The 22,158-nt window shown below is 42.1% G+C and overlaps 1 protein-coding gene across 4 annotated transcripts; it reads right to left on the minus strand.

Annotated features, from left to right (window-relative positions):
* Nucleotides 1-8,513: 8,513 nt before the first annotated feature.
* Nucleotides 8,514-21,912, minus strand: LOC102303944 (zinc finger protein 646). 4 transcript variants are annotated; one of them, XM_005945650.3, is made up of 7 exons: nt 21,647-21,912; nt 19,092-19,387; nt 18,751-18,997; nt 16,697-16,786; nt 13,900-14,106; nt 13,677-13,811; nt 8,514-10,154 (listed from the first exon to the last, which is right to left on the minus strand). In XM_005945650.3, exons 1-7 carry the CDS (start codon nt 21,779-21,781, stop codon nt 9,987-9,989), a joined length of 1,278 nt encoding a protein of 425 aa, XP_005945712.1. In that variant the 5' UTR covers nt 21,782-21,912; the 3' UTR covers nt 8,514-9,986. The 4 variants fall into 4 exon arrangements, with proteins under 4 accessions (XP_005945712.1, XP_014196638.1, XP_014196637.1 ...); XM_014341152.2 differs by having other exon boundaries at nt 13,629-13,808; nt 21,647-21,910; XM_014341151.2 differs by having other exon boundaries at nt 13,629-13,811; nt 21,647-21,910.
* Between the last annotated feature and the right edge of the window lie 246 nt (nt 21,913-22,158).

The following is a 22,158-nucleotide window of genomic DNA, read 5'->3' on the forward strand; positions in this document are numbered from 1 at the left end:
ATTAAGTCCACAACTGTTTGTCTCAATCACAGACAGACATCAGTCACAACAACCATTTATTAGAGTTTAGCTGCATTTAAAAACAAATGTTAAAGTGCTCAGTGTGCCATAGTGCCTTAGTTCACCTTAACTCAGCAGGAAACGTCACAATAGCCTTGGTGGGGTTTTGTCCTGAGATGGATAAGGCACAAAGGACACCTCCACCCAACCCCCACATGTCCATTAAAGCCTCAGCTGTGATTAAGACCAGGAGCTAAAACCTGGCCTTCCATACGTGCCTGTTTAAGATTCAAACATAATCTCGTGTCTTTGTTGTGTAGCGTTAAAACGCACACCTTTATGCTTTATGGACATTTGTTTTTAACAGAATTGTTTGTTTGGCTGACGAGGTGAACGTTGTTTTCATGAAGTCAAACCTCTAAAATCCAACTTTTCATTGTATCAGAGTTAAAATGTTAAACGATACTTTTCTTTAGTGTGTGTGGGGTTGTTACACTGTCTAGATACTCTCAGCCGTCTCAGAGCGTATGTCCCCTGTATTCAGTTTTCCATGAAAACTATAATAGTGTCCTCCTGTGCTTACCTGGAGCTGAAGCATCTAAATGAAAATGCAGAGTAATTAAGTTGATGAACTTCACTGCTAACCACCAGATTCCTCCTACAAATCAACAAATGCCTTCCTTTGTTCTCTGAAACTTTCTAAAAACTGTATCACAAGATCCTGTCTCTGCAGTTACTCTTCTCTGTGTGTGTGTGTGTGTGTGTGTGTGTGTGTGTGTGTGTGTGTGTGTGTGTGTTGGAGGCAGAAGGGTTGATGGGCGGAGGTCAGATGCAATAGAGGAACTGCAGGAGGAGGGGAACAGGCTGAGGAAATGTGAATGAGTAAATCTCTCATTTATTTCCTGCCACCCTTGTAATGTGAGATCACTGCATTGCAGGTGATACAGTTGTTCTTTAAAATCACCCGGATGGACAAATGATGATGTTTGATTTTTGGAACTAACTTTGTGAAGACACATTTCAGAAACGGCCACATTCCAGTGGAAGTTCAGTTAGCTGCTGTGTATCCCTGATCGTCAGCAGCCGGCAAAAGACGAATTCCAGTCAGAGCTGAACCATCGCAGGAACCTCGTTCCACTTTGAACTGAAAGTTTAGATCTCTAATTACATTAATTGCAACCCTTTAAGTGTGAGGTGAAAATAGGAATTATTGTAATCTGCTCGCTGTTAAAAATCAAAACCATCAGTGTGTGTGTCTATAAAAGCCCACTCTGTGCCACTGAGCTACAGGGGAAAACCTGTGCATCAGTCAGCTAAACAATCCCAGCCTAACAAATGTGCACGGGCCTAAAAGCTGCAGGTAAAGTGTTTGTTAGAGATGCAGGAAGACGTTGTTGTCTCAGTGTTTTCATGAAGCCTGAGGAGCAACCAGAGCAGCCCTTTAATGAGTGTTTTTAAGTATGATGCTGTCGGAATAAGGCAAGCTGCAAAATCCCCAACATGAAGTTTTCATTCATCACTTAAAAAAACAAAATACACAATCACTGTTCTGAGAGGCTGCGAGGGCATTTATGCCCAAAACGTTCAAGAAGAAAAGTCGGACCTCTCGCCTGCTTTGTGCCCGTTTTAGGCCCAGTGCTCCTCCTTGCAGAGCCTGCAGGTAGGAAACGTCTCGTTTCAGCATCTTTGTGGAGAAAACAAAAAGACAAACAACAGTCCTCATTACTGTAATGATGAGTTTGCTCAGGCAGGAAAAGAGAGGAGACCTTGTTCAAAATCAAATAATGAGGTCTGAGCTTTTATTTATTTATTTATTTGCCTTTTTTCAGAAATGAGCAACAGAGTTTGACCGCAGATTCCAGTTTTCTCTACAAAGTCAGCTAAATATGCTCTTGGTAAAGCTCGGGCCCTCTGCTTGCCAATTTCCAAATATCAGATACGTAACATTTTTGCTATTAAATGTAAAGCGAGCACTCTTTCATTCACACTGTATAATAGTCATTCGGTTTCTGTCACGTTTGAAGAGTTTCAGTTAGGCTTCTTCCACCACTTCCTTCTTAGTGCCCTCTCTCTCTCTCTCTGGGTTAGCACAGAGCAAACATGCATGTCAGTCATGTGTCACAGCTCTTCCTGTCTGCAGTTCAAAACACATCTCTGCAGATGATCTCCATGCTATCTGCTGCACACGCACAGTCGATAGAGGATGTGCTGCTGCTGGATTAATGAGATCCACCATCAGTGTGCACAGCCTGTGCGTTAGTCCTGTTCATCTCAGCATTTCTCCCCATTGCTTCTTCCCCGTGTTGCCTTTTCATAATTATGACCTCAGACTTACTTTCCAGCTGCTCTGACCTCTGGCCTTGTTGCTGTTTGCTGCTGGCTGATTGGGACTATTACAGCGTAGTCATGTGACCTGCTGGACAGCGAAGAGTCTTAATATGTAAATGTGGAAGTACCAGCATTCACACTCTGCACTGTTTGTGTGTATTATCTGCTTCACGTGCTTAAACAGCACAGATTTCTTCAGTGTAGTGAAAGCGATACAGATGTGGCAGTTGTTTCATTACAGATGTGCCTCCGCCACCTGCCAACACCTCCGTAATCCGGTCCAGACACAAATGTTTGCTCCTTTAAATATTTGTTTCTGACAGATCTATTCTGGTTCGAAGGCTTTATAATATCAGAAAATTAGAAATGAGAAAATGAAACAAGCATTCAGATGTTGGACGTTTAATATGAAACTCCAGAGTAACTAAAGTACTCACGGAAATGAAAATGGGAAAAGTACACTTTTTTAAATCCTTAGCACTAAAGTTGAGTACATAGTTACTTTCCACTGCTTCTATGAAGACCTGCTCTGGTGTTTTCTTTTTCCGCAGCAGCCTCAGAAGCGATCAGAAAAAAAGGATATTTTGAAAGGACGCGATGACGACTGGGCACCCATCATGACCGAAAGCTCCTCATCGGCTGCTAAATGGACCTGGAGGAAACATCCTTCTGCCAGTATTGTTTCCTTCAGGTTTTACCACAAGCACTGGGGGAGAAAAGAGACAAACAAATCAGCTGTATATATTTCTACCATCTTTGCTATGTTGGTTTTTTCTGTTTTACAAAAACAGTAGGTAGAAATGTAAGTAATGAAAAGTACTCAAGCAGAGTAGAGTCTGCACGTTTTTAAAAAGATGTTCGATGAAACGTGACAGGAATGTGAAAAAGGCTTCAGGGGAACTCATGGAAAATGTATAAAATGTGCAACATTTTCAGTGGGAAAGAAGGAGAACGTGTCATTTATAACCTCATCACTTCTTGTTTTCATTTGATCATTTTTAAGTAAGAAAAATGACCGCAGGAACATTTTTACTTCCTTAGTATTGCTGTAGATTTGGTACATATGTGACTCCTCCGTGTGCAGTCACACAAACAAAAAGTAAAAGTTGTTGAAAGCTTCAAATAAAACACAGAGGAGGAAACTGTCCCGAATGTCCCCTCGTGTTTTGAAGAGATCCCCGTGGAACTGTGGAAAAAACAGTTTGACGTTTTTTCTGTCATCGACTTATTTAAGAATGTTTCACGTCTTAGATCTGGAAGAAAATTCACGTTTTGATTGTCTGCTTTGTTTTTCACAGTATCATTCAGTGGTGAAGGCCTCGTCCATGTTTTGAAATCCAACTATTTAAATTTTTGCTGTATCTGTGGATTTACCTAATTGAAAAAAAAAATCTACAAGATTTTGTACATTTTTCATATTTAAAAAAGCTGTTTTTCCTTTTTCTTGAAATCCCAGCAGAGTGGAGTTGTCAAACCACATTCCTGGAGGAACAAGGACATTTGTTTAGCTTTTTATTGTATTTTCTCTTTACTCACTGGTCAGTGTAAAAAGGTTGGAGAACAGGTATTATTGGAAAGATACGACAATAAAACGGTCAAAGAAAAACTACCAACTTGAGCTTATTGCAACCAAGTAAAAGTTCCACAAAAAAGTTGGGACAACTTTATACTCATGTTGAATAAAATGAGCCTGAATACACGTTTTTATTTACTAATTAGTATTTAGAAAAAGGATAAATTTGAAGCTTTTTGGTCAATATTTACTCCACAAACCCTTTTTTAATGTGTGTGTGTGTCATACAGGTCATTTATAGTTCAGTCTCAGGATTCATTGCTATGATTTGTAGCGTGGCGTTGCTGTCAATCTCATGCTTATGGTTTTTGTCAAACATGGCAGACTTGATTGTGAAAAAAACTAAATGTTTTTATCTGCTCAAATTGTGGAAAAAACTTGAAAATTAATATTTCAATATTCAGTGATACTGAAATAATATTTTGAAATTCTCACAATAGCAGGCTGTCAGTGTTTGCTTCCGTTTTTGGAGGTCAAATGTTAACTTTCAAACATGTTTAGGATTTTAAAACCAAATGAGACATCTTATGACACAAGGCTCTCACTTCCTGTGCCGACATGGAAACAGGATGTGCTGTCTGCCACTAAGAGAAGCATCATCATCGGGATGATGACAAATCCTTTGTGTTCGAGTGAAATCCTGTTTCTTCGTTTCAAGGAAAAACAAACGCACGTATAATTATGTGGTAATATGCAACTGATTTTATAGAGGGCTGCAAACAAGCTGTGAAGGACATAAACATGTATGCGTACATGCAAACGTATGCAAGTGTATTTGAAACTTTACGGAAACAATAAGTGAAATAATTGAAGTTGTTCTGTATATGTCAAAGCAAGATTGGCAGCAAACACTGTATAATCTGTGCACAGGGGACTGAATACAGACTGTTTCGTTGTGGAATGAATGAAAAGTACAGACCTGTGCGTGCAAACCAAAGCTGAAATACATCTGCACCGTGTGTATGTCTCACTGATGTCTGATGATGAAACTGTGGTAAAGTTTTTCTTGTTACCCGGTGGCTTTTTCCTGGGAAGTGTTCAGCTGCTATAAGCGATGTGAAGTATTGTATTTGTACAACCGAGCAGAGTGAGCTTTACAGAGCTGCAGAGTCAAACAGAAAGTTTCCACACAGCAGCCGGGAAAAGATTGTACAGAGAAAACAGACGCGCATCAAACCCCAAAGTTAATGCAACTTAACTAACTTCGTTAAAGCTGAATGGGAAGCCGTGTGAATTCATGAGTAAACAGGATGTCGCCTGAGAGCACCTCACTGAAGCCTTTTCCACGTTTCTTGGGACAAAAACTCGAAGGGGAAAACGACTTTCTACGTGAAATGAGATGAAAGCATTGATCACGAATCACAGCTCCGTGTGAATTATCACGATCAAAAGCATCGTTTGTGTCCAAAACAGATGCAGCTCCAATCAACTAACTGCCTCTGGTCAAATACAAAAAGACATTTAAATGGCTGGTTTGATTTTAGTTAATGTGAAATAGGTTAAACAGAGGGGGGGGGATCCGGATCCTAGATCTAACAGTCATTATGGTCGGACAGGATTGGATGACCGAATTAAAAAAAGAAGAAGAAGAAGGGAATTTAACTGTTTGTGTATCGGACTCACCGGCTACGACCTCGATCAGAATAATAGTCTCTCACGCGGTGGACAACGAGAAGACCCGGGGACGAGACCTTTGAGCAAGCACGCAAAATGGAGTGAGGGGGGGGGGGGTCTACTCTGAAGAACCCGCTGATTTGAAGAAACAAAACGGCCATGACGACTGAATTACCCTGTCAACTGAAAACGAGGCGGTATAACGTAATAAGAACAATTTCATGAGCGGAAATGGGCGTTTTTATTGAGCTGTAAACTCCTTGCAGTGGGCTATTGTTTGGAAATGTTGTGTTTACAATTAGCATGAAGTGGCATCAAGATTTAGAAGTCAGAAGTAAAAGCAGCACAAGGATGTAGGCGGAACTATGTACTCTCTAAAACTGTAACTCTTAAGTCAACTTCCTTTTTATCCGTACAAATCCTTTAGACAAGAATCATCCCGCCTCATATGCTGTACGAACATTTTATTTTATTTTTTAAATCTCACACTGCCGCATTTAAATCTTGGCAATGAAGCCTAAAATGACATAAGCTTTGTGTTCTGCTTGTGATTGGAGGTTGCAAAGTAAAACAGCCCACAGTAAATTTGCTGCATGCGGCTTCTGTCCTCTTCTCCGACCCATTACCGCCACCAAGCGGCTGACTCAGGTCGCTACACTGTGTCGTTAGGCCTGAAAGAGGAAGTCGAGGCCTTCAGCCGGGAGGCCTGTCGAGACGCAACAGTCTCAACCAAGTAACGCAGAAACGTAATCATTTGCCTGAAATAAAGTACTTAAAAAACTTTTTTCTTCATAAAAAATATTTAAATAATGGATTTCGACTTTTTCATTTTTCTAAACGGCTCTTTTCGGCGGTCATATTTCTTCGTTATTAAATGGATAACTTATAGAAAATATTATCTAGATTATTATCACGCGTTAAATAATATTATTTTATAAAATTTATACAATTTAATTTGTAACAACCCACTCATATTCAACGCATATTTCGATTTTGTATTAAACAAACAAAGAAAAACACGTTTTTGAGTCGTTTAACGCACCAACACAGCTGCTAATATTACACGCCCTGGTTCGTGCATCATTGGTTGTCGGGGTCAGGTATGGCACACCGGTCTGTAGGTGAGTCAGCGAAAAGGGGACAATTTGGATCCGTTTAAACACGGGAGTCAGATCCACCGAGGCCCGCACACGCTGAAAAATCCGAGCCTGGTCATCGAAACGGCGAACGATTTTTCAACAGTGACCAGCGTCCATATGGAGCAAACGCTCCATCCACTGACGAGTGGAAATTAATTCACTGCCAGCCGCGCCGGAGTGTCGCGCGGCAGGAAAGTTCACAGGCTACCGGAGGTCCGACAAGGACGCGCGACCGGCTCATTCACTTCTCCATCAGATGGAATACAATGCGCGTTCCCGGCATGTGCACGCAGTCTTATACACTATATGGACAGATCAGACTTAACGTGACGACACCTGCAGACTTTAGACTGACATAATAAACCAAATCATTCCCCTCTTTACAAATATTTCATCTCTTACTGTAAGGCTTCCCGGTTTTCCGATTGATCACGTTAATGATTGTGATTATTCGATTAAAAGATGTCGCTGCAGTGTAAACGCCCACGTCCTTGTTGTACAACTTTAGCCTACTTTCACGACCGAGGCATTTAATCACTCTCCATTTAAATAATCTGCCTTCCCCCTTTTGTTTTTAGAATTCAGTATATTAAAAAAAATACAAATTCCTCCAAGTAACGTAACGTCCTTCCATCCCAGTACAGCGGTCTCTTATCACGTGGCTTCAGTCCTGACTGACTGGAACCTTTAATACATGCTAACGTTAGAGAGAGAGTTTTTACCCACAAAAAGCTAAATGCAAACACCCTAAAGTGCCCATTACTTCATATGGGGCAAACCTGAGGTTTGAAGCACCTTACCATTCAATGATTTTCTTTTCTTATACTTATCAGACTAACATTCAAGCTGCACTGTGCCGCTTGTTTTCACATTCATCTGGGCAGAAAAGGTTATCACCTGGATGTATTTGACATCAAATTCTAGTATGAATTTGGACAAGAATGACTTGGAGTATTGAACTGTTATATGAAAATTCATAGATTTAGCATAAGGACTTTCTGGCAAAGTCAAAAAGTCTTTGTGGGGAAAACCTTTGTGGCTTAACTGTTAAACTACAGACACTTACCTGAAGACCATTTGTCATGTGACCATGTCCATGCAGAAGACCAGGCATCTTCATCTGATTAGCCATTTATTCAAAAAGTTCACTTTTATTTGAATTAAAATATAAATCAGTGCTTTGGGTGCATTTCAGACAGTGATGTGATGAGCAAACAGATGTGAGAAAGAGCTACACATTTGTTTGCTTTGCTCTCCTTTTCTCCCCCAAAATTCAGAAACAAACACGCCAAATCCATAAACCCATCATTAAAAGTTTATGGAGGTCACAGAACGAGAGAAATGAAATGCTGTTTTTCCACGGAGGTCTTTAGAAATGTAACAAGTCCTCTGCTGGGCATTACAAAGAGCACAGGTTTAACCTCTGAATATTTCAAACATAAAAATCCACCTAAATGCTACATAATCGTTTAAATTAACCCGCATCTTGCAAATATACACACCCCTGCATAGGTCACTAAGAAAACACAGCAGACTGGACTGATGTTAAACAGCAGCATATTACAACTACCTCATTTACATCACAGGTCCGATTCCTCGGGTCCCATTTTGCTCATGTGTGGACTATGATGACAACGATGAAAACTTACTTATTCTGCAATTGTAGCTGCATCACAGTCTTCAGCAGGGGTTGGCTTTTCTGTCACACAGAATTTAATACTTTCCAAAACTTCAGGCAACTTTTAGACTCTGTAAAGTTGAGCGTGATCTCTCAACAGCTGCTGTTGAGCAAAGCAGAAATTCTACTTCCAAGTCAAATATTTACATCTATGTCCTCTCTGTGAGAAGAGCAGCACTGATGGTGATAATAATAAAACATTTTATTTGTATAGCACTTTTCTAAATACTCAAAGACACTTTACAAGGATAGAGAAAGCAACAATGAAAACATATGAATAAAAATAGAAACAACTTTAAAAAGAGAAAATACAATGTCAGTAGAACTGTGGGTATTTCAATGAACACCATGTTAGCGAGAGATAATCTAACAGAACTACATACTGGAGCCAGTCTTTCACTGTCAGATTGGACTAAATTCTTATTAACTTGGCCAGAAGTGATTGGCTGCTTACTGAAATCTAGGCTTTAACTAAACCCTGGGAGTAGTGAGTCAGGTGGTGTCTTGTGTGTGTTTGATTTTTCCCTACAGGAGCTGGAGGTGTGTGGGAGCCAGGCCCGGTGCGACCGCTAAGTCACTGGTGATGGCGTGAGCGAGTGGTGGTGGGAGGGGGTGGCAATGTCACATCTTTACAGCAGACACAGCTCTCGGTAGAGGGGTGGAAGTGAGACCGTGATAATTATACAGCACTTCTTCAAATGCTTCAAACTGAAAGGAACAAACCTGGTAACAGTCAGTTTGGAACAAAAGGGATGGAGGCTCGCTGTTATCTTCTAGATTTGATTCCCAGCCAACATATTATTAAAACTACAATAACCACAAACCACCAGTTTAGAAAAAACGTGAGCTTTCAGTTGTGTGTTAAAAGAACAGCGCCCCGACTGTCCTTGTTCGGTGGCTTCAGTCTCCACAGCACACCTGAGCTGAGCGGGCAGGAACAGGGAGACATGGGTTTTTTGCAGAAATGTTTCGTTTGTGGTCCTTGCTGAGAGAACGGAATTCATTACACCTCCTAACGCACAATATACACAATGTTCGTTCTGGAGCTCGTCCGCGGGGCGGGTGAAAAAAAAAATACAAAGAAACTGTTCATGTTTCCCCCGTCCTTACTTTTTCCAGAAACCTCATTGGACGAAAAAATAAAATAAAATGATGTTATGTTTAAAAAACTTTAACAATTATTTTTACAACTTGGCGCCAGGAATCCATTATCATTCATGGGTTTGGAACACACTCTTAATAAAAATAGGCTTCATTTAACATACGGAAAAGATGGTGGGAGACACTACTCATAATGGGAAGGATAAATATTTCATAACTAGGGTGATAGAGGAGGACGAGGGAGATAAATTCTTAGTGAGGACAGATTAGGAGACAGACATTTTAACTTATATCCAGTACATGGCATAGATCATACATGAGGGTCAAGGCAACACATCGTTTTAAACCTAACTACTCAGTAATCAATCTCAACTAGTTCTCAACGGTGCCCTCCCCCAATCCCAAACAACGTTCCAGAGGAGGACTGAAGGAAAAGGCAGGCGTCCGGCAGTCGTCCGTCCTTGACGCTGGATCTGAGAGGGTCGGGGTGGAGAAGGAGGGTGTGTGGTCATAGATGTGACGTGAACAGGGAGGTGTTGGTTCCCCAGGTGTCTCATTGGTTGTAGAGGGAGCGCTGTTCCCAGGGCATGGCCTGGATGGTGCGTGGCACGGGGGAGGGCTTGAGTGTGGGCGCTCCGTTCGGATGAAGGGAGTGGCCGATGGGGTTGATGGTGGTGAGGGGTCGCTGGGGGGGCAGAGAGAAAGTGTCCTGGTGCTTCGGCTGGAGAGGGAGGTGGAGAGACAAAGAATTGTGTCACTGGTGCAGAAAAAGAGTCGGTGGATAAAATAAAACGACAGTCATGAATAATGCAGTGGATGTACGAGGAGAAGGCAAAAGGAAAGAAGTCACAGCGATGCATGAACAGTGGAAAAAGCCACTGCAAGGGCACAAAACACAAAAAGCAATGGCGGTGCAAAAGCTGCAACACAACACCTGACTGCTGTGATATATATCCTCCCTTCTTACTCAAGTGGAATTAAACCATCAGGGCACAGTAACTCGTACCGAGAGTTAACTCCATTTTTGACTTGCTGTGGGAATGTGCACGAGTGGACGCGCTACACAGAAGGAAACGGGCAATGTTTCCTGATTTAATGACGAGAGCTTAGTTTTTGGTCGACAGTGTTTCTTGTTTTCGTTAGTTTCCACACTGACTGTGTTTATTTTAGTTTACCATTGAAAAATCTTTGGTTATTTCACTGCTTTACGTCATGAACACTCTTACAGGTGGTACTAGAACAAGAGCCCGTGTTAAATAAACTTCACAGTCAGTCCTGTTGATGTTATCGTTTTTATAAACAGCATGTTGAAACACTCGACCACTCTATGAAAGACTAAGCCTGGACAGTCTAATACAGGGGTCTGCAACCTTTAACACCCAAAGAGCCACTTGGACCCAGTGAAAACTCTGGGAGCCGCAAATACTTTTTGACATCTAAAATAAAGATAACACTGTATATATTGTTTTTTACTTTTATGCTTTGTGTGAACAACTAAGGTGTGCTGCTTATGAAATCCATGAAGTGCTACAGAGAAAATTACATTTTATTTATGTAATTAACACATTTTGAACTCTTAAAGAAATATAACAAAAGGAAAGACACCCAGCTGAACTAAAATGATCCATGTAGCAAACAACAACTGTTGTGAGCCGCCACCCTTATATCACCTTTGGGCTTTTGGAGCCTTGACCTGACTTTTAAAAAAATAATTGGAAAAAAAAGCACTATGCTGCTAAAAAAAAATAGATATTTGCAAAATTCTGCCTAAATATGTATTTTACCTGGTTAATGTGTGTGGCGGGGCGTGGTCTGCAGCACCACTGCAGGGGAGGCGGACGCACCTGAGCGGCACCCGCAATCACGCCTCAACGTCTGTGCTATCTATGCTGTTGTGTTGGTGTGTGTCGGGCTGTGAGCTGAAAAGCTACAGCTGGCTGTGTGCGTACAGCAACCGTGTGTGAAAAGCACGTTCATGGAAACATCGTCGGGTCTGCCGTGATATGTTTACAACGGCACTTCTGCTCCCGAACCTCTGTGCACAGCGTCTGCAAATCGGGGCTGTACGAAGTCACTTTCATCTTTACGCAGGACTGTAAGCTGTCGTCTGTGAGGCGTGAGCGGTGTTTGTTTTTAACATAGCTCACGGTGGAGAACAGTTACTGACATAATGTGGATCCGAAGATCCATAACTGGCCTACCTGGGGTTGAAAGTCTCGATAAATGCACGGCGTTTCGGCGAGTATACCGGCTTCCGCGAGTGTGACGCTTATTTTGAGCGATGAAAAAATAATAGAATATAATTTTATTTTTATATTTCAAAATCACAATAATCTTCCAATTTAGAAGTACAAGTTAAAAAAGAACTAACATAAATAAAATACACTTCAGCTAAATACTTTTCCCAAACCACGCGGAGCCGCACTATAAGCGCTAAAGAGCCGCAGGTTGCCGACCCCTGGTCTAATAAAATAATGGCACCAAAGTGGAATGGTGGTTAGAAGAAGGCTCTGGGTTCAAATCCTACAGTCTTCAGCAGGTTTTCTCATTTCTTTAGATAATATGACAAATTATAGCAGCATAAATATATTTTAAATACTCCAATCCTATTTGTATGCCTTGTTTAGAAGAACTAGGCATTTATTCCTTTAATCATAAACTACTCCAAAGAAGGAAAACCTTTACATTTGAAAGGTTTTCTACACAAAGACTTAACAAAACTGTTTTTACACTGATTTTTCTGCCTTTCATTCACAGGTCCTGACCGTCTGACCCGGAACATGTTCCTCCAGGGTTTTTAGAAGTGTTTGCAACAGATCTATGTTGCAGATGTCCAACTTTTTTAAACTTAGTTTTGGACTGCTGTATGAACATGGATGTCATAAATATGTTTCAGTATGTGATGGTGTAAAGCCTAAAATACAACATGGAAACGTGCAACACAAGCTCACAGGGTGACTGGTGTGAAAGAGGAGAAGGCACAGCCCCAGGTTACTAATGTTAGAGAGCCTCATACCGCCAGTGAAGGTCCACAGGTCACAGCCCACGACAAAGGATCACCTTAGCAGCCACATTTTAGCCTGTTTTCTTTGCTGGCTGACTAATTGAAAAATGAAATTTCTACCATAATTGGAGGCCATTAGTAATAAACATCCTTCTTATGGAATGTCAGTATTTGATTCAATACAATGATTAAGGTTTAAATTAAAGCCAGGAGTGCTGCTCAGATGGGCTTATCAGCTGACAGGACATGGAAGAAGATCAGCACTAAACTGGCTTTATTGTTTACAACCAAGCAATGACTGAAGCCCTTTACTCCTGTATTGTTACAGCATTACTGTAAAGACCAAGTTAACACTAACATGTAGTATAATAATACACTAGAGTCAGTCAATCACTGCCTGTGTACGTGAGGTTACAGACTGTGAAACTACCTGGATTCTTTTAATAATTTTCCTTAAATTAGAAAGCTTAGAGTTTTACATCCCAACCTAAGTTACAAGTGACCACGTTGAGCAGAGGGTCAGCTAAAGGTCAGCTCTGAATCACACCCTGCACAGTTATGAAGGGGGAAGCTATTCACAGACACCCAAATCATTTTTGTACCATGCTGTAAAACTTGTTCATTTCATTTCTGAAGTTGAGCGTTCTGACACGGGACTCAACCATCGTTGGCACGATGAGAACTTCTTCCTGTTACCCAGTAATAAACTCTAAAAGCCTACAGTTGTTCTCTTCGGACAGCGCTTTAAGATCCAGCGTGGGTCACGGATTCGCCGCTACAGAACTTTCACAGTGTGAGCACTTCACAGAGAGTGGACACTGAAGGAGAGCATCTTGAAGTCTGGCTCAGTGGTAGCTTTGCGCAGTTCTGCTTACACAGCTGAAAATGACACGTACAGTTAACTGACACTAATTTGGTGTTGTGCAGACAGACGGTCCGCTTCACTTTGCAAAGAGGAAGCCACGAACTTGCCACCTTTATCATAACAGAGATGAAACTGTTTCCCAATAGCAACAGAAAATGTTTCTCTGCGACTTTGTCAAGAGTGAGAAAGACCTGTGAGGAGAAGCTCCTGGTAGAGAGAGTATTACAGCACTAGTCTCTCTCTCCTGGTGTTATTAGGTAAGATAGAGGAAAGGCAGCTAGCCAGCAGAAAGCAAACAGCGAGTGTGTGGCGGTGCTCTCTCATACCATGGGGTTGGCGCTCAGCCTAGTGTATCCTGAGCTCATCTCCTTTACCTCAGGCACCAGGGGCTGAAGAAGGGAGTAGGAGGAGGACGGGGTAGCACTGGACGAGGAGACGTGTTTATTGGAGGACGAGCTCCTCATGTTCTGCTGGCTGGCCTGAGAGGACACTGAGCTGGGGCGGCCCTGCTGAGACACAAAGAAAGCTCGACGTAAACGCCGACAACAACAGAGCTACGAAGAAACAATCGCTCACCAGAGCTCCTCCTGACATTACCTGGTGGGGGTCAGGAACAGACTGACTAGCCACGCCCCCACCCTGCCCTCCTTGGGACATTGGTGAGACGCAGTGAGAGGGGAGAGGTTCCGGCTGGCCATGTCCGCCATGCGGTTGCATCATAGAGTTAGCATTATTCTGCTGCTGTTGCTGTTGTTGCTGCTGGCGACGAGGTGTAGCTGAGAAGTTGGAGCGACGACCGCCGGACTGGATGGAAGCAAGGGTAGGAGAGAAAGACACAGGAAAGGGTGATTGTACCTGTCGTTAGACACGCTGTTAAACAGAAGAGGTGACAGATGAATGTGATGTTACTGTCGAGGTTGGTCTCAAACCTCTTGTGCTGTTCAGACCTGATTCTTCCACATCTGTCTCACACCTTTCACTGCCCTGTCTAAACCTATTAATATGATGAAGATGAAGTGGTAAAGTTACACACACCCCCACGCACGCACAAACATATACACGCGCGCACGCACACATTCAAACAGAAATTCAGTATTTCTATTAAGGTTGCCGCTCCTAAAACGGGACAGTCGACTCCAATCTCGTCTCTGTCATTTAATCACGGAAGACACCGTCGTCCCATCGTGCCGTCCTCCAACCCCGACAGCGTCAGGATTTCTGCTGACATTAGTTTAAACCTAACATGCTCTCTGACGGTTTCCCTGAGCAGCACATAAATCCCTCTCACCCATACCTTTGCCTCCTCACACCTCTAACAAAACGAGCTATTTTATGGGAATTTGTGGTTGGTTGATTTTTTTGTCTGTTTTACAACCTTCTCATCTTTGTGGATATCTCTCATATTTACTTTTGTCTACTGTTATACAGAGCAGTGACATGGAAGTGAAAACAAATGCGAACGTATGAGACTCGGGCAGTATTAAAGTATGTTTGAGTATTTAGAAATACAAACACAAATGTGTTTTTAATAATGAGATATTAAAATGTAGCATTGGGATTCTGTATTGTGCTGCCATGGCAACAGTAAGTACAAACAAAGTAACTGTTGCACTGAATTTAGCCCAGCTGATAAAGGTGAGCCAGTCAGGAACAAAGCTGCGTGACTTCAGCCCGCTGACGTCCGCTGCTCCAGCAGCTGTCTTCAGCTTTAACAGCCAGATGTTTCCTGAGCTGCTGATTTTCTAATCAGTAACAGAAATTTTAATCGACATGACTGAGCTTGTCTGAAAGCTTAATGTAGCCTGCGCTAAATTACAGTTTGGGCTACATACAAAATATTCAAAATGCGGCCTTCCACAGCAGGAAAACCACACGTATAATCAATACATTACAAGCTGCAAAGCACTAGAGATCAATGCACTGATAGGGCGTTTTCACAAACTCTGAGATTTAGTCCATTTAAACCAAAGTCTGGACAGTGTTTGACTTTGATGCTATTTATTTGTGCAAAAAGACAGTTATAATTCCAGGCGTGGACCTTTGGAGTAGCTGGTCTCAGCCCTGTTCCATCAAACTCTAGAACAGTTACCTTGATGGTTAAAACATGATCCGACCTCAACCCAACTACTAGTTATGGTAGTTGGATGCAACAGATGTCCAGTACACTTTTGCCCATTAAGTAAATTAGGAGCTATCCACTAGTCCACAATTCAACACCAACTTCCTGTTTTTACTTGTGTCTGCACAGACCTCAGACATATCTGGCAGACTGAACATCCTGATGTGGTTTGTAGTGACACATTTTGGCTCGCCTGCTGTTTTCTGTGTATGAAAAGAAACCAAACCGTGGGAAAACACTACAAGTACACAAACATATCAACTGATTCAGACCAAAGTAAATAAACCACAGGTCTGAGAACAGCAAAATTAGAAGTTGTTTAAAATAATAATTTAGCTCATGGCCTCTTTTGGTATCAATATTTTTTTTTTTGTTTCCTTAATTTGCTTCTTTCTTTTCTGCAGTTTCCAGGACTGATACCGGCTGATGCTTGTTAAAATCTGCTGATACGTCACTGCATCCCTACAAGCAATGCACACTTCAAGCAGAGATGCTGCTCAATATTCACCATTCATCAAACAGCTGTGCAAAGCTGGGGTAGACTTGTGGATGTGTTAGCTCTCCCTGGCAGGGTTTGCACTGGATCTCATTTTTGCTGGTTTGTTTTGGTTTTTTTAAAGAAGATGACTGCAGTAGTCTTTACTGTTCCATCCTTGTGCTGTTTTTTCAGTTACCTCTGATCTCACAGCTCCACAAAAAGGTCAAAAGGTTTGCTAAGTAAACTGACATCAACACTACTTAAATATGGTCAAAGAAGTATTGTTACACACCTGCACGCCAAAATAAGTGGAAAAAAGTAGAACCCATAAGGCTGTGCCTGCTGGTCACCGTCTCTACTTTTGATTGGATTGAGACGTGTCCCATGACTAAGGTTTAGTTTGAGAGTTCGAACATTGATGCTAGTACTAGCTGAAGTTATCCACTTTGGCCACCTTGCACTCCATCTCAAATATCAGCAGTCAAGTGTTAGGAAAAAAAAGACTCAAATATTTCTGTTATGAGATTTTAGATGTTATAGTCAACAGCAAGCTCGGAATATGGGATCCAAAAGTGTAGAGTATACATTCTGTGAAGACAGCGCCAGGAAAAAAGATCCGATCTAAAAAGAATATTGTGATGGTTTTTTACTAAAGAGCCGCGCGTACATCAGAAGCAGGCTGCATCAGGAATTTGATCTAAAATCTAAAATGCCCGTATGCGCTGGTTCTCCCTGAAACTGCCGATTCTGCCTCACACGCCACATTCACACACATGCTCACTCACGCTCACACCAACCTGGTTTTTGGCCGCGGCGCTGCAGCGGTGCTGGGCCAGGTCCAGCATGGTTCGGTAGCTCTTAAAGCAGGACGGGCAGTTGAATCGGTTCTTATGAACCAGCCCCATGCACACACAGACACACACAGACACACACATATAAGTTTGGATTACTGTACTTGTTAGGAAAATCAGCTGAAATGTATTCATTCTCTGTCATCTGAGCCCTGAGCCTTTCCCTAATCTCAGCCTAACCCTAGTCTAACCCTAGTGCCGCGGCACACTTCCACTACAGGAAGACTGGATAAACATTCTCCCAAGCAGGTCAGTGGAGAGAGGAAGGAAAACACAGTACAAACTACACTGTATTACATGCACACACACTTCAGTGTAGAAAAAGTCCTAGCCATACACATCAACATCCATACATGCCAGAGTTCCCACTAATATACATATACATACATATATTATTATATATATATTATTGACCCCCACATCTGTTCCAGCAAATTCAAGGAAACGTCTTTACAAGAAAAAACATAACACATTTTTTGAAAAATTAAAGTCTTCATTACTCTTCACTTCAAATATTCACCCAATGCAAAACTGGTGTGACACAACAGATAAAGCGTCAGTAGCTTTAAATGAGTGCATCGCTAATGTTAAAGGTTAACAGCTGTAACATGAGTGAAGAACAACATAACATACGTTTTGTTTGATTAGACAATAAGTGTGTTTTTGTCTGTTCAGGAGCATCTCTATCGAGCTCTAGAGCTACTTGAACGTAAGGGGAGTAAGGGGTAAAAAAAATGATATAAATAATCTTTCATATTGTTCTTTATGTTTTATTAAAAAAGATGCTAGCTCTGTTAGCAAAGTGTAAGCTACAGCATACCAAAGCTACAAGTCAGGATCTCCCTGCTGCTGCTTCATCATTTGAGGCACGACACTAAGTTGCAAGATTACTCTTTAAGAGGTTAGCTAATGAGTGCGATGTTATTCCACAAACTAGTTACTGGGAACAGTTGGTTTACTAATGTGTATTTTATGTGCATAGTAAAGCTGGGAGTTTGTAACAGAGGACCCAGCAGATACAATAAGGTTGGCTTACATGGAGCTCACATTACATCAGTGCATTGAGCTAGCAGGGTCTGGCTTTTTCACTCTTATGCAGGTAAACTTGCTTTATGACCAACTAAAAGCTAAGCTGTAATAACTGTTAGTTTCTCTGATGATGGTATAGCATTTTATCATGAAGGTGATCACACAGAACAGCTTTGTATTGATGTGCAGTGTCCCTTATAGCAGTGGTCCCCAACCCCTGGGCCATGGACCGGTACCGGTCCATAATTCGTTTGGTACCATGAGTTGAGGATCGAGTGGGAAATGTATGGTTTTCAGGGTGTTTTACCGTTTTTATCGTTATTTTGTTATAGTTTTTATCGTTAACTCAGTTCCCTGGGTCTTTTCCCGTGTGTTATGAATAAATCTTCTTCTTTTTTGGTACTGGTTTTATTTTGTTGTATTTATCCACGACACCTTAAAGGCCGGTTTGTGAAAATATTGTCAGACATAAACGGGTCTGTGGTCCAAAAAAGATTGGGGACCGCTGCCTTATAGTTAAGAGGACAAATGGACCCAAAATGCACAACTCCCACAACACATCAACACAAGGGTCAAAGGGTCAATTTGTAACCAGTCTGTGTATTCATTAATTCATGCTAGGAAAAAAGAGAAAGCAGACTTCCCTTTAATGATATTCTATATTGCTCTACTTGTGTAATTACTTTACCACTGAAAATAATTCCTAACGAACTACATTTCCTCCTGTGAGTAAAGTTTAACAACTACGATACCCAGGTGTTTCAGGAAAACACTGAGCCTTTTTCTTTTAGATCACGCTGTAGAATAGACACACTCATCAGTGGGATGTGTTTTTGTAGCAAAACAAGTCACATTTAAATGCAGCTGCATTTTACATTTCTTTCAAATACAACACAAAAAACGGCTTCGAGAGAACTACAGTGTTAGTCACATCAGTTAAGCCCACGCTATCATCAGAAACACAGACCTACCTGGTTGGACGCAGCAGCGCTGCAGCGATGCTGAGCCAGCTCTAACATGGTTCTGTAGCTCTTGCAGCAAGAGGGACAGTCAAAGCGGTTGGGCCCATCGTCGTGGATCCTCTGATGGTTACGGAGGTACCGGGCCAGGCGAAAGGCCTTCCCACACAGGTCGCACATGTAGCGCTTCTGACCGTGGATTCGCATGTGGTTGCGCAAGGACATGTAGTTGGTGTAGGGCTTACTGCAAAAGTCGCACCTGGGTTTTGGAGTTGAAAATGGCGTGAACATTAGTAACAAGGAAAGGAGTAGAATGTTTCATGCATTTACGCAAACGAGCCTCACGTCCCAACCTGAAGTCTCCGGTCTTGTGGGTGAGTTTGTGGTTCAGCAGGGAGCTGGCGTGTTTGTAGGCGCAGCTGCACAGGTCGCAGACGTACGGCCTCTCGTCTGATTCCATGTCGTCTGACACTGTTGTTGCTGGTGGCGGCGCCGGTGCTGGTGCTTGGGACTCCATAGAGAGCCTGGAGCTGGAGAGCGACGCTGAGGAAAGGCTGGAGCTGGAGAGCGATGCTGAGGAGAGGCTGGAGGTGGAGAGGGCTGCTGAGGATGAAGGAAGCTGATCGCACCAGCTGATCGTTGAACTTGGCTGTGACGGTAACGTTAAAGGAAATGTTAACACTAACTACATTCATACATTAAAGAAGAATGAGCAAAAATTCCTCAACAGCAACGCAAAAGACTCATCGATAAGTGCAAACACTTGATTGCAGTCACTGCTACCAAGGCGCAACCATTGACTGTGAATTACTTTCTTATACAGGGCGAGGTTTTCTTCCCTTAAATGAATTCATCATGCAAAAAATTCAATCATAACACTTGTTCATAGCACTGGATATTCTTGATATTTAATTCAGCATTGACCTCCTCTCTCTTTCTGACCACTTGAAACACCTGACAAACCTGCACATGCAGCTGCCTGGTGTGATATGTGGATATCTGGGATGATAGACAGTTCTGAGACACAGCTTTACACAAGAAAATTGCTAGAACACAATTCCAGCCAATCAGAGCCCAGATCTGACATAGCTTCAGTACCTAGTGGGAACATCTAAACACTTCAAATAAAGGGCACAGCCCTTCTTAAAAATTTATTACTATGTATTAAACTTAAGCAACATTTAATTATATTTGCATTAAATGACAGCTAACGACTCTTATTATGTATTTAATACATATAATTTTACTCTTTCACGCATACGTATCTTCACATAAGTTCAATCAGTATGTTGAGAGTAAATTCTGAAAATCTACTGCAGTACCACATGTAGAACTACACTGTGGGCCTAGAAACACTAGAATCAAACAGACACACAGATTCTGTGGAGACACTAACAACTCAAAATCCTCAGGTCATTCATTAGACTGACACCAAGCACAGAGCAGAATGGAGTAATTAGATAAATCAACGCTTGTGATGCTTTGACAGTTCAAACACAGGCCTAATATCAGCCTCTAATGTGTATCCCTAAATAAGATGTCATCTATCAATGGGAGTCTCTGTTTATCTGTTGTGCCACATCAAGTTTTCCTTGCCCCCTGCCACAAAGGGGGTAATTAAAGAAAAAAAAAAAAAACCCGCACACATTACAGCAGCAAAATGATGATTTTAATGCTCAGTATCACTATGATCATTCTTACAGCTAGTGCATCCCAAAGAAATTCACTACGTTAGTTGTAAGAGTCTGAGATGAACACCAGAACTGTCTGCTTGTGTGACAACTTGTTTTTTCACCCCCAGAGTGACTAAAACATCAGGACAAACACAGAAATGTAAACATTAAACTTCCATATTTGGCACTACATGTTTGAGATGCTACGTGACAACACACCAGCAAGCGTTTTATTGTTTTTACATATCAACTCCTAAGAAGCTTCTGTGGAAGAGTATACACTGTGAGACAAATATCATGCTGGTGTGTTCACTAAGGGAGAGAGGGAAGGAATACAGAGTGACACACCGCAGAACGACTTCCACAAGTCACAAATCACAACAGATGCCTTGGACCTAAAAGCTACGGGACGCTATGGGAGCTACAGTGAACTCAACGGTTCATACCCCGCAGGCCGTCCCACAGACTATTGTGTTTCGATTCTAAAGATTAAAGTGTGGTTGTGGTCGCTGATAATCTGTCGGAGACTGAATGAAGTGCAGTCCTCCGCGGGGCGTCTTCCGCTCCCGTTTCCTGCGAGGTAGCCAGCCGTGTTTACTTTGCGCTGCTCGCTAATATTGTAGGCCTGATACATGTAAAACTGGTTCCACTGCCCAGAAATGCACGCTTGTTTTGGTCTTACACCAAAGACAGGTTAACGTGTAGAAGTCTACACATTTAAACTGTTTTTCCAGTCTTGTCGTAATGTGCAAAGACTGCTGCTGGCTAAGCGTACTCGGCTTTGACTGAGACAGTGTTGTGAGAAGTTAGCTTAACCGCGGTGCTTCGCTGCTCCATCATTATTTTCCTAGCAGGTAGTCACTTGGTGTTTCTCTTTCCAAGACAGCAATGACAGCATGCATGGACATAAACGTCCAATTTCGCCAAACAGTTTGTGGAGTTGTAACAGAAACGAAATTCAAAAGGAACGAGTTATTAGCTACTTAGCTCTGCAGCTATGAGTCAAACTAGGCCGGAAACCGCTCAGCATGACGTTAGCCGAATGCTAACGAAGCTGCTCTGTGACACAGCCTGCAGCTTCAGCTCACCCACAGACACTCAACCAAAACCCACGTGTAACAGAGAGGCTGCGCTAAATGCTTAGCTGTAAAATTGTCGCTCCACTAGTTATTTGGTGCAGCTATTTCTACCCATGGTCGCTAGCTAACAGTGATGGCAGCTGCTGGCTTTCTTACTCCGGAGTCGTTGGGGTCCTTTTTCCAGAACAATTGAGAGCAGTGGCCGAAAGACTCTGTCGATGTAACATAGTTCACCCCGTTTCTATCTTGGAAGTCTCCATGTGTGCTGCTGGTATTTGTCCGAGCGTACATCGTCGGTTTTCAGATTTTCGACTATGTTTTATTTTTTTAAGCTGAAAAGAAACAGGGCCGCTTTGTCGGGATCTTCTTCCGAAAAGAAAAATATTGTTTCTGTGAAATGAGCGTTTTGGCGGCGGGTATATTGAAGCGTATGGAGCATTACTGCCGCCTCCTGGACCGGAGTATGACAGCGAAATGAACGCATAGACGCTAAATTTCAACCAAAGCTTCATATTTTCTTTGCAATGGTTTTAAGACTAAGCGAGCAGTTTATTTACACATCGGATGCTGACGAAAATCTTTACCATAATGCAGTGTGTGTAATTTTTTGAGAACGAAATGACCCAACAGCTGCCAAAACAATATCATCAACTTTTTGAGGACTGGTT

The sequence above is a fragment of the Haplochromis burtoni genome, unplaced genomic scaffold, assembly GCF_018398535.1.
Source record: "Haplochromis burtoni strain Fernald_Lab_line unplaced genomic scaffold, NCSU_Asbu1 Contig_441, whole genome shotgun sequence".
Taxonomy (NCBI): domain Eukaryota; kingdom Metazoa; phylum Chordata; class Actinopteri; order Cichliformes; family Cichlidae; genus Haplochromis; species Haplochromis burtoni.